At 35.1% G+C, this 14,493-nt stretch overlaps 1 protein-coding gene across 2 annotated transcripts in view; it reads left to right on the plus strand.

Annotated features, from left to right (window-relative positions):
• FNTB (farnesyltransferase, CAAX box, beta) overlaps window positions 1-14,493 on the plus strand; it is a 76,106-nt gene that overhangs the window by 37,237 nt on the left and 24,376 nt on the right. For both annotated transcript variants that reach the window (XM_051977824.1, XM_051977825.1), the window contains 2 exons: window positions 10,048-10,194; window positions 10,290-10,373. In XM_051977824.1, the coding sequence (XP_051833784.1) occupies window positions 10,048-10,194; window positions 10,290-10,373 (231 nt within the window). The remainder of the gene's footprint in view (window positions 1-10,047; window positions 10,195-10,289; window positions 10,374-14,493) is intronic.

Genomic DNA, 14,493 nt, shown 5'->3' on the forward strand with positions numbered 1-14,493 from the left:
TCCTATATATGTTAAATATGTTGCAGTATATCCTAGATATAATGCATATTTGCAGAACCAAACAGTTCTCCTGTTGCACAGGGAGAATTGGATTCAGAAGGTAAAAATAACTTGGGAAGAAAATCAAAAATCCAAGCCATTTTTTATATTTGGTTTTTGGGAATAGCTATTCCACATCATCTTCACTAACTTTGAATATGGTTCTTCAGAATGAAAATTACATAGAACATTTCATTTTCCGATAATGCCTTTAGTTTTGAGCCTAGAAGGGAGTTATATAGTGTTTAATTCCAGCTAGTGAGCTAGATATTTCTCTGTGTGTGTGTGTGTGTATGTGTGTGTAAAAGTTTTTCTCTCTTTATAACATTTTTATTTAATTAAAGAACAGGAAATTTTCAGATTATCCTTTTAAATTTTGTGTATGAGAAAAATGTATAGCAAATGAATTCTTAACTTTTAATTTCAGGTGAATAGTATTGGAACTGGGCTGAGATGTTAGCTTTTGGAGAATGCCTTTTATTTGTGGGATTCTGTTCCTGCCAGAAATAATATTTTTCCTCTTAATTTTATATTTCATTCACTGTTAAGCTTCTGTTAGTTTTATGAACAACTTGGGTTCCCTCTGGTGGTCAGCACTGTTCTTGCCAAGTCCTATGTCTGGGGAACAAAAATAATAAGACTTACTAATAGATCAGAACATCTGTCCTACATTTCAAGGGGAATATGATCAAGTCATAATGTTTTAATATGTATTGTCCTTTAGTTGTTTCAGGTCATGCCTAACTCTTTTTGACCCCATTTGGGGTTTTCTTGGCAGAGATACTTGGAATGGTTTGCCATTTCTTTCTCCAGATCATTTTATAGATGAGGAAACTGTATCAGAGACTGATTTGAACGAAGGTCTTCCTGACTCTAGGCCTGGCACTCTTATCTGTTCTGCAACCTAGCTGCCCCTTTCATATGTATAGTACAAAATTATTCACATTTGATTTTCTTAATTATTCTCTGTCACTTTTCTGACACTGGACTAATGTGACCAATTGTGTAATAGTGTCACTGTGTTGAGATAGTTTCAATTTAAAGAACCATTGGCTGAAATCTAGTCATCATAAGCATTTATAAGTAACTACTGTGTACCCAGCAGTGTGCTAATTATTGGGGATAGAAAAAAGGCAAGACAGTTCCTGCTCTTAAGGAGCTTGTAGTCTAGATTCTGTGCGTGTGTGTGTGTGTGTGTGTGTGTGTGTTTTGGGAGAGAACATATGCAAATAATTGTGGACGAAGATATGTATATGTATATGATGAATCTGAGTGACATCTCAGAGGAAAGGTACTAATATGAAGGAGGACTTGGAAGAACTTCTTATAGAAAGTGGGGATTCAGCTGAGACTGAGCAGGAGTTCAAGAAAGCCAAGAGGTGTGAGTAAGGAAGGAAAGCATTGTGGGCATGGGGTACAGTCATTGAAAAATCTCAGAGTGGGGAGCTATTTCATGCAAGTAACAGCAAGGGGGCCATTGTTATTTAATTGAAGAAAATAAGGTGTAGGAAGAATATAAAAGTAGGAAGCGGCAAGTCATGTTGAATTTTATATTTGATCCTGGAAATAATAGGAAGCTACTGGGCAAAGGGCAGGGTTGTATACTAAGGACATGCTTGTGCTTTACAAAGATCAGCTAGGAGATGAACTAGGTTATTGCACTAGTCTAGATGAGGAATTGCATAAAGATCCTGAAATAGCAAAATAATATGATACAATCCGATTTAATTTAAACCTGTGCAATTCTAATATGTTTGAAATATTTGGAAAAAAGTTAAGTTGAAGAGTTCGTTGCCAGTTTGCATACTTGTTGATGAAAATTGGTTACAGCATCTCTTGGAGACAACTCATTTCAAGAGGGATTGTAATATGTGTTTGTGGAAGGAGAATTCTCACTAACAAGAATATAGACTCTTGAAGTACTGAGGTTTAATTAAAAACACAGAACTTGAGAATTTTAAATGTGTAAATGTTCTTCAAAAGAAGTAGAAATTTTGAGATTCTGTTTATATGCTCATTCAAATCAACAAATATCAAAGCATTTAGCAGTGCTCCAAATGGAATCCTAATTGTCACATAACAAATATAAAAATAAGAATAACAGCTAACATTTATATAGTGCTTTTTAAAGTTTTGCATAATACTTTGCAAATACAATCTCATTTTATCCTCTTAATAATTCTGGAAGATAGTTGATATTATTATTTCATTTTACAGATGAGAAAACTGAGGAAGACAACAGCTTAGTGAATTGCCCATGGTAACTTCATAAAAGTAAAATTCGCTCCAATGAGATCACAAATCCTAGTTAACATGAATATATTGGAAGTTATTTATATGTTTTATGCTGGCACTAATTTCAGGCTACTGTATTATAGTGCACAGAATCAGAAACTAAAAATCCAGAAACTGATACTGAGTTAGAAATCTCATTGGATTCAGTAAGTAAAGAGAGTATCATTGGTAGTCATTAACAGCCAATTTCAGCCTGAGTTTAGTAGAGGGGAGTGAATTTTACTTTTATGAAATTACTTCAATCTGGTCTTCACTTTTACAGATTCTGAAACTTGATTTTATCAGTTCACTTTGGAAGGTCAAGCTCTGAGAACTGTATTCATATTAATCAAGTTCAAAAGATATTTCTAAATTTATCATAGGACATATACATACACACACATAATGTGTAGATATGTGTGTGTATATGTAATATAGTGTAAGAATTGGTTAGAATTATTTGCCATAGGACATTCCACCAAAAAGATCAAAATCAGATGAGAAGACTGGTGAGTTTAAAGAATCAGAACCGAGTCGAATAGGTCTTGACTCTATAAAGGGATGTTTCCATGAACAGTCAAGTTTTAGGGAAAGCAATTTACATTCAAAAACTAGTCTGAATTGTATAAAGCTACTCAGAGAGGAAAAAGATTGTTAAAAGTCTGGAGCGTAATATACTAAGAATTAAGGAAAATCTGTTAGCCATACAATTGTCTTTGCATCTTACCTTATATGGATTCCACATGGATAAATAAGATAAATATATGTGTATAAATTTATATATAATTCAGAGGAAAACAGAAGATAACATATCTCAGCTATGGATAGGGGAGAAGTTTGTATTTAGCCATGCCATAGAAATTATTATAAAAGAAAACTTTGGTCATGTAAAAAGAAAAAAAATATGCTTTTTAAATGCTATTAGAATATGATGAGAGGTCAGAAAAATTTTTTTGCACAGAGCATTACTAATAAAAGTCTGATATATAGAAGTTTTTATGAATTGATTTAAATCTGTAGAATTAAGACCACCAATATGTGTAATGGGCTGAGGCTTGAGTTGATGGACTGAGGTCCCAAGAACGTGAGGCTAAATAGTAATTGGACCATACTCTATTAATATATATGCTTGGAGAAAGAATGGCCCCCACCCACTCTTTGTGCAAGTCCTGATGTGTTGTATAGGAAATGACGTTTTTGGTGAGTGGAGGCAAGGGAGTGGGAAAGGGAAGCAGAAGGAGAGACTGCTGGCTGGTGTCTTGACACAGCTGCTTGCATTGCTATTGCGATGGCTCTTCAAGTCAGATCTCCCTCTGCTAGCTGGCTTCCTGTTGCAGCTGCCCATATTGCTATCGCAATCCTTTTTCACCTCTTCACTTCAATAAAGATTGAAGATTTTTCTCTTAACCTGAATTCCTGACTACGGCTGATTTTAAATACACGGTCATCACAAATATGTAAGTTGTTAAGAGATATTGGACACAGTTTTGTTTTTTTTTTTAAATTGAAATTATGATTTCATTGATAATAGAAACTCCTAGTAAGGAAACTCCCTCTACTAATATAAACCAGCCCCTTCACTGCAATTGTCCAGGCTCACACAGCCAGTGAGTATGTGGCATAAACAGTACTTAAATCCAAGTGTTCCTGACTTGAAGGTAAGCTCTTTATCACAATGCCATGTAGCCTCTCCAAACAAACATTTCTTACAGGAAGAAATCCCTATCATTAATACAAACTGTCAGAGCAAAAAGTGCTCAAAATTGCCAAAAATAAGAGTAATGACTATGAAAATAATTCTGAAGTGTCATCTCACACCATTCTCATCCCTACATTGGGCCCCCCCAAAAAAGCTAAAAGAAAATTTCACTGTTGGAAAGGATGCAGGAAAACAAGCCAGATAATTCATTGTTGGTAGAACACTGAATTTGTTAAGTTATTCTAGAAGATAAGTTGGAATTTTGTAAGGAAAGTTACAAATTTGTCATACTTGATAACATTTCCAGTTTATATTTCAAAGAGATTATTGACAGTAAGCAAAGCCCTATTTGCATGAAAAGGTTTATAGCAGCAAAATACATGAAAAATGTATTATGTGTGATGAATGATGGAGGAATATGAACATATGAATATTCATACATGTACATGTAATACGATATTATTGAGGAATGACAAATACTAAGAATTCAAAGGAGTTTGGGAGAATCAGAGTGAAGTGAGCAGAACCAAGAAAATTTATATAATAAAAATAGCACTGTGAAGAAAAAGTGATTTTGAAAGACTTAAGAAATATGATCAATATGATCAAAAAATGATCAGTAACTAATGGTAAGCCAAGAGGACTCATGACAAAACAATTTCTGATGGAGAGGTTTTGGACTCAGGGTACAGAATGAGATGAAAATTTCTGCACTTGGCCAGTGTGTAGATCTGTTTTGCTTGGTTATACTTTTCATACAAGAGCCTTGTTTTTTCTTTTTTTAACTGGGGGAAGGGACAGGTAACAATATTGTTACCAAAAAGAAAGCAAACTGAAACATTTAAAAGAAAATACAAAAAAGAGTTGAGAAGGAAACAGTGCAGAATAAGATCTTCTATTGAATTTATCATGTTTTCAGTTTCTAATGCAATCCTTTTTCTGTTATACTTTATGTATGAAAATACTCAATTTTAGTGCAGAATTAAATTTTTTTTTTAATGGTAAGTGATTGTACTAAGATAGAGATATAAGAGCAGAGAAGGGGACAAATGTGTATTTGTGCATGTGTTAAGTTCCATGAAATCAGTGGGCCTCTTATACTTGCCTTTAGTACATAGTACAATATGCCTAAGAAATATCATTTCAATTCTAAACAACCAACAACAAAGAAACATGGGTCAAGTATATTGATAATAAATTATAAAGTAGATAGCTGTGTTTTCTTTTAAAATAAAACCATTAATATACAGTTGTGTGAATTATATCAGATCATTTATGTTTAGTTAGCCATTTTTCTGGGATTTTACATTGTGAGGGATTCATTTAGAATTATGCCTGGGATTTATATGTATTGAAAGAAAATTTATCAATAACATTTAAAAAAAATTGAGACTAAAAAAGACAAAAATTTCCTGATTATTGCCCAGAGAAGGAAGAGATGGTTCACAGTATGAAGCAGGTCACTAATTGATTCTTGTTAAGGTTTGTTCTGAACAGGAAGGATGATTGAACAGTGCTATCAAATTGAACTTGTATATAATTTACATTGGATGGGATTAAAAAACAACAGCTTGATAAGTAAGGCACTTCTGGAACTTTTACATGTGAATTTAAAAGGGTATTTTTAGGACCTAAAGATCTTTTACTTAAAGAATAGGATTTCTAGAGTGTTAAGTCTTGTGTCTAATTTGGGCATTACAAAGTAGATGGTTCATTGACAAAGTAGAATAGATTAAGAAGAGAATGGATTGGAATAGTCTTTTGAGAGTCAAAAATCCACCATAACATTATGCTATCAGAGGAGCATTTTAAAATTTCTACATTATTTCTATATGAGAAGATAAGATGAAAAACAATAGGAGTAGATATCAAGCCATACTCTTTGAGAGAACTGAGACTGAGTGTGAACAAAGCGTAGTATTTTCACAATTTTGTTGTTATTATTTGTTTGCTTTTTTCTGATTTTTTTCCTTTCTTTTACCTCTTGATCTGATTTTTCTTGTGCAGCATAATGAATGTGGAAATATGTTTAGAAGAACTGCATATGTTTAACCTATATTGGATTGCTTGCCATCTGTGGGAGGGATAAGGGGAGAGAGGAAAAAAAAAGTTGAAACAAGGTTTTGCAAAGACTCATGTTGAAAACTATCTTTGTATGTATTTGGTAACATAGAAAGTTATTAAAAAATAAAAAATATGATTTACAAAAAATCTTTAATTTTAAAAAGTCAGCTGTATATTTACTGAATGGAGGAAGGATGGAAGGTGATGTGGAAAAATAAATCTGGGCTAAAGAGTGGGAGACAGACTGTCCATCTCCCACATAACTACAACATTAAAACTGAGGATCTTATCACTTTGAAGAATGAACAAGAATTTCTATTAGACACTATACTAGGTGTCTTCTACTCCCAAACTTCACAAGAGGTGAATTAGAAACCTGAGCACAATTGAAAGGCGGGCTACTAGGAAAATGAGCACAGAGGTAGTCTCCTAAAGCAATAAATCAAGACTGTTTGTAATCTGTAAAGCTCTGTGTCTGAAAGCATCAAGGATAGAATATTCCCTGAGAATGCTCTAGGGTGAGAACCTTTGAAATTCAGGTAATGATTAGTGGTTAGTGTGATGCGGAAGCACTTTGGACCAGGATATCTTTGGCCCAGGAAATTTGGATTCCCCATCTTGAGATGCTGGAGACATCAATAAAGATTCAATGTTCTGACAGAGATTCAGGATAATCTAAAGAACTGATCCGGAATCCAGGGCACCAAAGCTCCTGACTGTAATGTTTTCTGTTTAGGTTTCCTGGAGGTCTCTGGGAGCCTTCTTTTCAGTCAGATTAATCACTACAAGTACAGCCAGGTGTTAAAGTCCAAATCCTTTTTTGTCTCATTTCCTGGGGCCCAGTTAGCTTTCTTAGAGGCCTATCTCTCTCCTTGGTTCTGAGAGCTTGAGCTCCTGCCTTCTTCTCTACCCTCTGAATGTCTCTGAATGAATCCTAGCTAAGACTCCTAGCTTATATGCTCTTTTATCATAGGTGTGAATCTTGTAGAACTATATTAAGTACTAAGTACATGTATGGAACTAGAGAGCTGTTAAGCACTATGCTTAGGGTTAGCACCTTGTAAGAATCCTTTTGTTTCAAGGTCAGAGTTCTGACTCATAACACTGACAACTATATCCTAAAAATGAAGCCATAAATAAGTAAAAGAAAATATTAAGCAGTAAAATAATTTATTTCAAATCTAAAGTTTCCTTCCCTCCCCAGAGAAGAAGAATATGTTGTTTACAACTGCATGTAGAGAATCACAGGAAAAAAATGAGCTTTCCATGAATACCTAGGAAAAATGAAGCAAGAAATTAAAAAAAAAAAAAAAAAAAAAAAAAAGGCAATTAAAACTCTGGAGAAAGAATTTTTTAAAAAGTAAATAGCTTAGAAGAGAAATTTACAGTAATCTTATCCAAGTAACAGACTCCCTGAAAACTAGAATAGAACAAACAGAAATCTGATTCTATGAGCAAGAGATATTAGAATGACAGCAGGAATTAAAGAAATAGAAGTAAACATAATAACATATAATATAAGAACAACTGACCTGGAATATAGGGTAAGGAGAGATCATTTAAGAATCTTTTAACTGTCTGAAAAACCATGGCCTACCCTCCATCCCCCCCAAATCTGGATACTATATTTCATAAATTGAAATTGCCCAGATATTTTAGAACCAGAGGGAAAAGTAAAGATAAGAGTCTACCAGTCACCTCCTTTCCGAAAGAAATTCCCAAAGGAAAAGTCCTCAGAAATCTCATAGACAAAATTCAGAATCCCTACATCAAAAAAAGCATACAGTAAATATCCAGAAAGAATCACTTGTGGTATGAAGGATGCATAGTCAAGATTACACAAGACTTGGCAGCTTCTACTATAAAGGAAATAATCTTGGAATATAATATTTAAGAAGGCAAAAGAGAGAGGCTTACAATGAAAGAGAATCTGTCCTGCAAAGCTGAATATAAATCCTTTCATGGATATAGGACTTCGAAGCTTTTCTGATACAAAAACCAGAGTTGAGTAGGAATTTTGAAATGTGAAAACAAGGGTCATGAAAAATCTCAAAGATAAATTAATTTGAGCAATTGGAGGGAGCGGTATGATTTTATAGTGCTAACATCCCTTTTTGGGAGGAGAGGAGTAAGAATTTTTTCAGAATCGTAATACTTTCAAAGGACATTCAGAGTTATGTAAGAGAAATAGGTCCAAAATAAGGCTTAGTTCTGTGCATTCAAAAAGGAGAAAGAGAGCATAAAAAGAAGAATACATTGCTATATATAGGAAAAAGGAATAAAACTTACTGTTTCTCATAATTGGATCATATGAAAAGTTATACAGATCTAAAAGAAAGAGTGGGGACTTTCTTTCACTCTTAACTGAAATGGGCAAAGGAGGGTTCAAAACAAAGAAACACCCCACACACAATTTGGTGTGGAAATAATTCAAATCCAAAGCAAAACAAGTAGAGAAGAGTTGGGAGGATAATACCAGAAAGTTATTAGCTGTAAACAGTGAAAATCAGCCCTGATCTTGATGAAGTTAGTAAAAAGTCAGGGGAAAAAAAAGAAAACTGAAATCTAAGGGGATGTCTTATATTGTCTTAGACAGGGAATTGGCTGAACAAGTTGTGGTGTGTGAATGTGATGGAATATTATTGTGCTCTGAGAAATGATTTAAGATGATTTAAGAGAATCGTAGTTCTAGAGAATCTGGATCCAGAATGAAGTGAGCAGAATGAGAATAGTTTATGCAAGGATAGCATCATTGTAGAAAAAAATAATTTGGAAAAACTAAAGAACTCTGATCAATACTGTGACCAACCATCTCTTTATAGGACCTAGGATGAAACATGTGTCCCATCTCCTGACAAGAGTGTTGATAAATACAAAATACAGAGATATAACATTTTTTTGGATATGATCATTGCTTGGTTTTGTTCTACCTGATTATGCTCATGTTACAAGGACTTTTTTTTTCCTCATTCTTTCCCTCAGTTTTTAATAAGATAGGGATGAAAGATGAGGTGGGGAATTTTTTAAATGATTCCATAATAAAATAGTGATATTCAGAATTTTAAATAAATATAAAATTGTTTTTTAAAAAATGCCTTGGGGTTTTATTGAGCCACACATATAGCAGGAGTCAGTAGTGTAATATGTTGTCCAGAAAAGCCAGTATAATTTTAACATATATTAAGACTCAAAATTCAGGGAGTTGATAGACCTGCTTAAATCACATCCTGAGTATTGTGTATAGATGATCATTAAAATCCCTGAGATTCTGGTCATGTTTTAGCTTGGAGAAAAGCGAATTTGGGAATACATGATAGGTATCTTTAAATATTTAAAGTGTCATATGAAATAAAACCCTGTTTGACTTAGGACCAAAGGGTACAAATTACAAGAAAAGGTTTCAGTCCATCATATGAACTTATCATATAGGTCTTTAAGGTTAGGATTGATTGTTCAGAAATAGAATGGCCTTCATATTCATGTAGAAGCCAGATGAGTCCTTGTCAGTGATGTGCTCATTAAGATTCATACTTTGGGCAATAGTTAGACAACATGGAATTCCTTCAAACTCAACAATTTAGTCTTGTTCTTTTTCTAGGTAGGTTCAGGTGAAGAAATAAGATTAGATTAGCAAATTTAAAAAGAACAGAATTGGCACCATTGAATATGTTTGCAATCTCTGATTCTAAGGGAAACATTCTTCATTCTCTGTGGAGACCCTCTTTTGTACTCCTTCCTTTTTGGAGAGCAGTTTTTCATTTGTTAGAATGTTCTTAATGGCAAAATCTATTTATAGTAAGACTTGCCTTGCCTAAAAGATTCTTACAATGGGCTAGAAAAGAGAGAGAGAAGTACCAACTCATTTATTCCTTTTTAAAAGTAAAAGGGCTAGAACTGCTTTTTGGGGTTTGTTGCTTTGATTTGTAAATGTAGCACATTCTGATTTTGCTTTTCTCTTTTGCCATTTATAGTGTGTGTCAGTTTCTGGAGCGATGCCAAAGCCCAACAGGTGGCTTTGGAGGGGGACCTGGTCAGCACCCACACCTTGCACCCACATATGCAGCGGTCAATGCATTGTGTATCATTGGCACTGAAGAGGCCTTTGATGTCATCAACAGGTATAATCTGGTTCAGATTCCCAAAACAGTAGATCTGCATCTACTCATAGCAGATACTCATCCACTAAATTCTTCTTTCTTTTTTTGTGACTCAGAGAGAAACTCCTAGAATACCTCTACTCCCTTAAGCAGCCTGATGGTTCTTTCATCATGCATATTGGAGGTGAGGTGGATGTCAGGTGAGTTGGGGATTTATTGGGCTCTTGAGATATGAGATTATTCTAGCCTTTTCTATAACTTTTAAAACTTGTTTGCATTTGGGGCCAAGTAATTTGTATTTTGGATTTATTCATTAATCACCAAGGAAATGAAAAAAACAAACAAACAACAGAAAATTGTGTGGTAGAAAGAAATAGTTCTCTTGGTGGTATAGTGTAAGAAGAATGTGATGTTAAAAATCATAGGAATGAGGAAAAGGGCAAAAAAAGTAAAAAGGTGGGAATGGTGAGATTAGGGAACCAAATGATGCGGTTAATGGCAGTACAGCGAGTCATGGGAACCCCTCTTTTGTTGGAGAAGGAACAATGTGAAAGAATTCACAAACCTGAAATATTAGACTGGCAAAAGGAAGTTTATTGGTTGGTTGAGATGTCAGCTTTTGCTAGAAGACTGACTTCCTCAGTGGCAAGATTCTGACAGAGATAAGATCCTAACAGAGAAATCCCGGCAGAAAGATTAAGAGGGGTTAACGCTGAGAAAAGAATGTCTTCACAATGGGCAGGGGTCCTGGTAGGCAGCTGTGCCCAAGAGAGTTCTCTTGGCATAGCATGATTCCTGCTTTTAGGCCTCTGCAAAGAAATGAGCCCCAAATTGCCCTTTAATAGGAAATCTGAGACTGAAGTTTCAATTGAATGAGATTTCTTCAATGTTGTCACTGCCCCAGGTCATTTAAGTTCCAGCTAAGTAGGAGTTGTCCTGTACTAATTTTCAGCTCAATAGAGGGTGTAGTTACTTAACAGAACTATCAGGACAGTTTCAGGGTCCCTCCTGTCAGGAATAGCATTGAAGGGGCTATAGAAAGATAGATAGGCACAAGTTATTGGCACAGTTATAAATTGGCCCATTTTTTCTAAAGCAATTTGGAATTACCCTTTTAAAAGTGACAATATTTATACCCTTCATCCAGAATGCCTAGGGCAACACGTGTCCGGGGAGAGTGGAGGGAGGGAAAGGCAGAAAATACAGAAGACAGAAAAAAAGTAGCATTATTTGTGATAGCAAAGAGCTGGAAGCCAGATAGGTATATTTTGACTGGGGAATGTAATGCCAGAGAAACTGAGACATGATAAAGATTAGAGAGTTTTAATAATTTATTTGAAAGGGAGAGATTTGCTGGGATCCAATGGATCCATGATTTGGTCCCAGGACTGAATGAAACTATCGTCTCCAAGAATCCAGCAACAATGTGAGTTCTCAATGACATATATATGCACAAGACTCCAAAGCTACCAGGGAGTAGACGGAGGCAGGGGCAGAATCAGAGCGCTGAGAGTGGGAACGGGGACTAGCAAACTGGTTCTGACAAAGTGGGGGGAGGTATAGGGGACATCTGATGAATTGGGATTACAGAATGGGGAGAGGCACTGGATATTCTGATGATGCTTAAAATAGGAGATCCTTCTCCTTATCTGGGTCATCATGATTAAGAGGGAGAGGTGGTTTTGTAGGATTGACCAGAATAATTAGGAACTGAGGCAGAACAATTTAGGGAGACTGAGTCAGGATAATTAAGAAAACTGAGTCAGGACAATAAAAGAACTGTGGCACAACAGGAGTAGCTAAACAAATTATGCAACATTACATAAATAAGATAGAATTATATTTAGCATATGAAATAAATATGAAAAATTCATAGAAGCATGGGAAGATTTATATACACTGTCAGAATGAAGCAAGCAAACCCAGAAAAACAAGATGTCTAATGCTTATAGCTATATCTTATACAAAGACACAGCTACAAATACATCATTATAATGGTTGTATGTGATGGGAAGTTCCAAGATCTCTCACTGTGGTGTGCTGGATTAATTTTTTCCTTAAAAATTAAACAGACTGTACTGAAAACTTAATTGTCTCAAGGAATGAAGTATTCTGGCCAGTGACACGGCTCTCTGGTACCTTAAGTGTAAAAGTCATGTTTAGGCACTCTAACATTTAAACCCTTCATAACTTAGTCCCCTCCTGCATTTCCAGTCTTCTTATACCTTACTCCCCAACGTATATTTTTCAATTCAGGGACCCTGGCTTCCTGGCCATCCTTTCATTCTCTCTGGCTGTCCCCCATGCATGGCACGCTCTCTCTCCCCTCTGCTCCACTGATCTTTCTTTGAAGTCCCAACAAAAAGGCTTCTACAAAAAGCCTTCCTCAATGTTGCTCTTAATTGTAGTTTTCCCTCTTTTAATTAATATTATTTATCTTGTATATAATTTGCTTCATATGTTTGTTTTTTTACATGTTGTCATTGCCATTAGATTGTAAGCTCCTTGACAACAAGAATGTTATTTTGCCTCTTTTTGTATCTCTAGTGCTTAGCACAGTGTCTGGCATACAATATGCACCTAATAAATGTTTATTAATGATTGAAGAAAGCTTCAAGTGGGCTTAGCTGAAACGATGTAAGCTGTTATGTTATTCCTAAGTAACCTTCCTTTGTTATAACTGAGAAAATCTCCTTTTTTTAAAACTATTAAATGAATTACAAATATCCCATTTCCTTTAAGTCTTGAACCTTTACTATCAGACTATCCTAGTCAATCCTATACTGTATTAAGTGTGGCTTCAGAAAAGAGATGAGAACCCTCTTTTCTTTGAAGAAACGGGAGATTACTGTCATAGGACGTTGTATATCTATTATTAGGTTTAGTTGATGTGTTGGTATTGCTGAATTGCTTTTTCTCCTCATCTCTCTTATATTGTGTTATAAGGAGTGGCTTTTTGTATAAGGGAAAGGAACAAGGGAGGTGAGAGAATATGAAGGAAATGAAGGTAATGTTAACAAAAAACAATAAGAATTAAATATTTTTTGGGGAAAAGGCTTCTTTCTGAAATTTTAGCTTATTTTTAAAAAATCACTCACAGTGGAATTGCCTAAGAATTATTTGGGATTTAGGCTCCCATTTGGGAAAAATGCCCTGAATTCTTGAGTGACCATAAATATTAAGGTCTGTGTTTCTACTAAATTCATTGCTTCTGTTCTTCTCCACAGTAAAGCATGGTTTATTCCTGGACAAAAATTGAGACCTTGACCTTGAGATGCTTCTTAGTGTATGGAACAGGTGGGGTTAACTAATCCCAATTAACTAATCTGATACATCATCAGGTACAAAGAGAAAGCATTTATTTAATCCCTGCAGGGAGAGGCCCAGACAAACCTGGGAGCCACTGGAACCTGGCCAGCTTCTGGTTTGTCCAGGATTTAAAAGCAAAAGACTCGAGCCTTCTCATTGGATAGACTAAAAGAACATAACCATCCTTGACCAATGGTCACCAATGCTGGCTGTCTCTACAGGTCATGTCACTTCCTGCTACTTCCTGTATCTCAGAGTTCAAAGTTCATCCCTTCAGAGATCAAATGACTTCCCCAAGGTCCCAGAATTCTGGGAACACGGATCATGTGACAATACTGAGAAATACTTAATCCAATCAGTCCCATTCATTAGGGATCAGTTTCAGAAGGTATCTTTAGTGGGTTTTATTTAATTCAGTCACATAGTGTCATTAGACTTTATAAGAGTCCTTGAAGTCCTCATTATTGTCCTGTGTTGCAATAATAAATTTTAAAAATTTAGCTGGTTATGTGTTTTTAAATATAAACTGCTATTTAAAAAAAGAATTGCATCTATTTTAATAATGTGCATTTTCCATTAAAAGTTAAAACTATTTTTCTGGAAAATTAAAAGTATAAGAAAAATAGTAGCGGCTTCATAAATAAATGTTTTATCAGGTTTGAGAAAATCATGAATAATTTCAACCAAACACATTAGCTAGTGACTTAGTCTCTCTGAGGTGAAATATTTTGAGTGATATTGTTGAGGTGTGAGGAAATAAGGGCTGAGAGATGCCCTAATAGCAGTGGGGTCCCCTGGCTGGTCCCAGGCTTTGCAAATTTGCAATCCCGAATGAATACAGGCATGAGGTTTGTGGTAAAAAATGGATTTATTACTCTAAGAAAACAACTTTTTTAATGGGCAAAATCCTATTAAGACTTTTGCAAAAGTTTGGACACATAGCCTTTGATATATTGGATTTTTGTTACCCCAAGCCAGGGAGCAATTAGAGGGACTAATTTTCAGTTCAGT

The sequence above is a fragment of the Antechinus flavipes genome, chromosome 2 (genome assembly GCF_016432865.1).
Source record: "Antechinus flavipes isolate AdamAnt ecotype Samford, QLD, Australia chromosome 2, AdamAnt_v2, whole genome shotgun sequence".
NCBI lineage: Eukaryota > Metazoa > Chordata > Mammalia > Dasyuromorphia > Dasyuridae > Antechinus > Antechinus flavipes.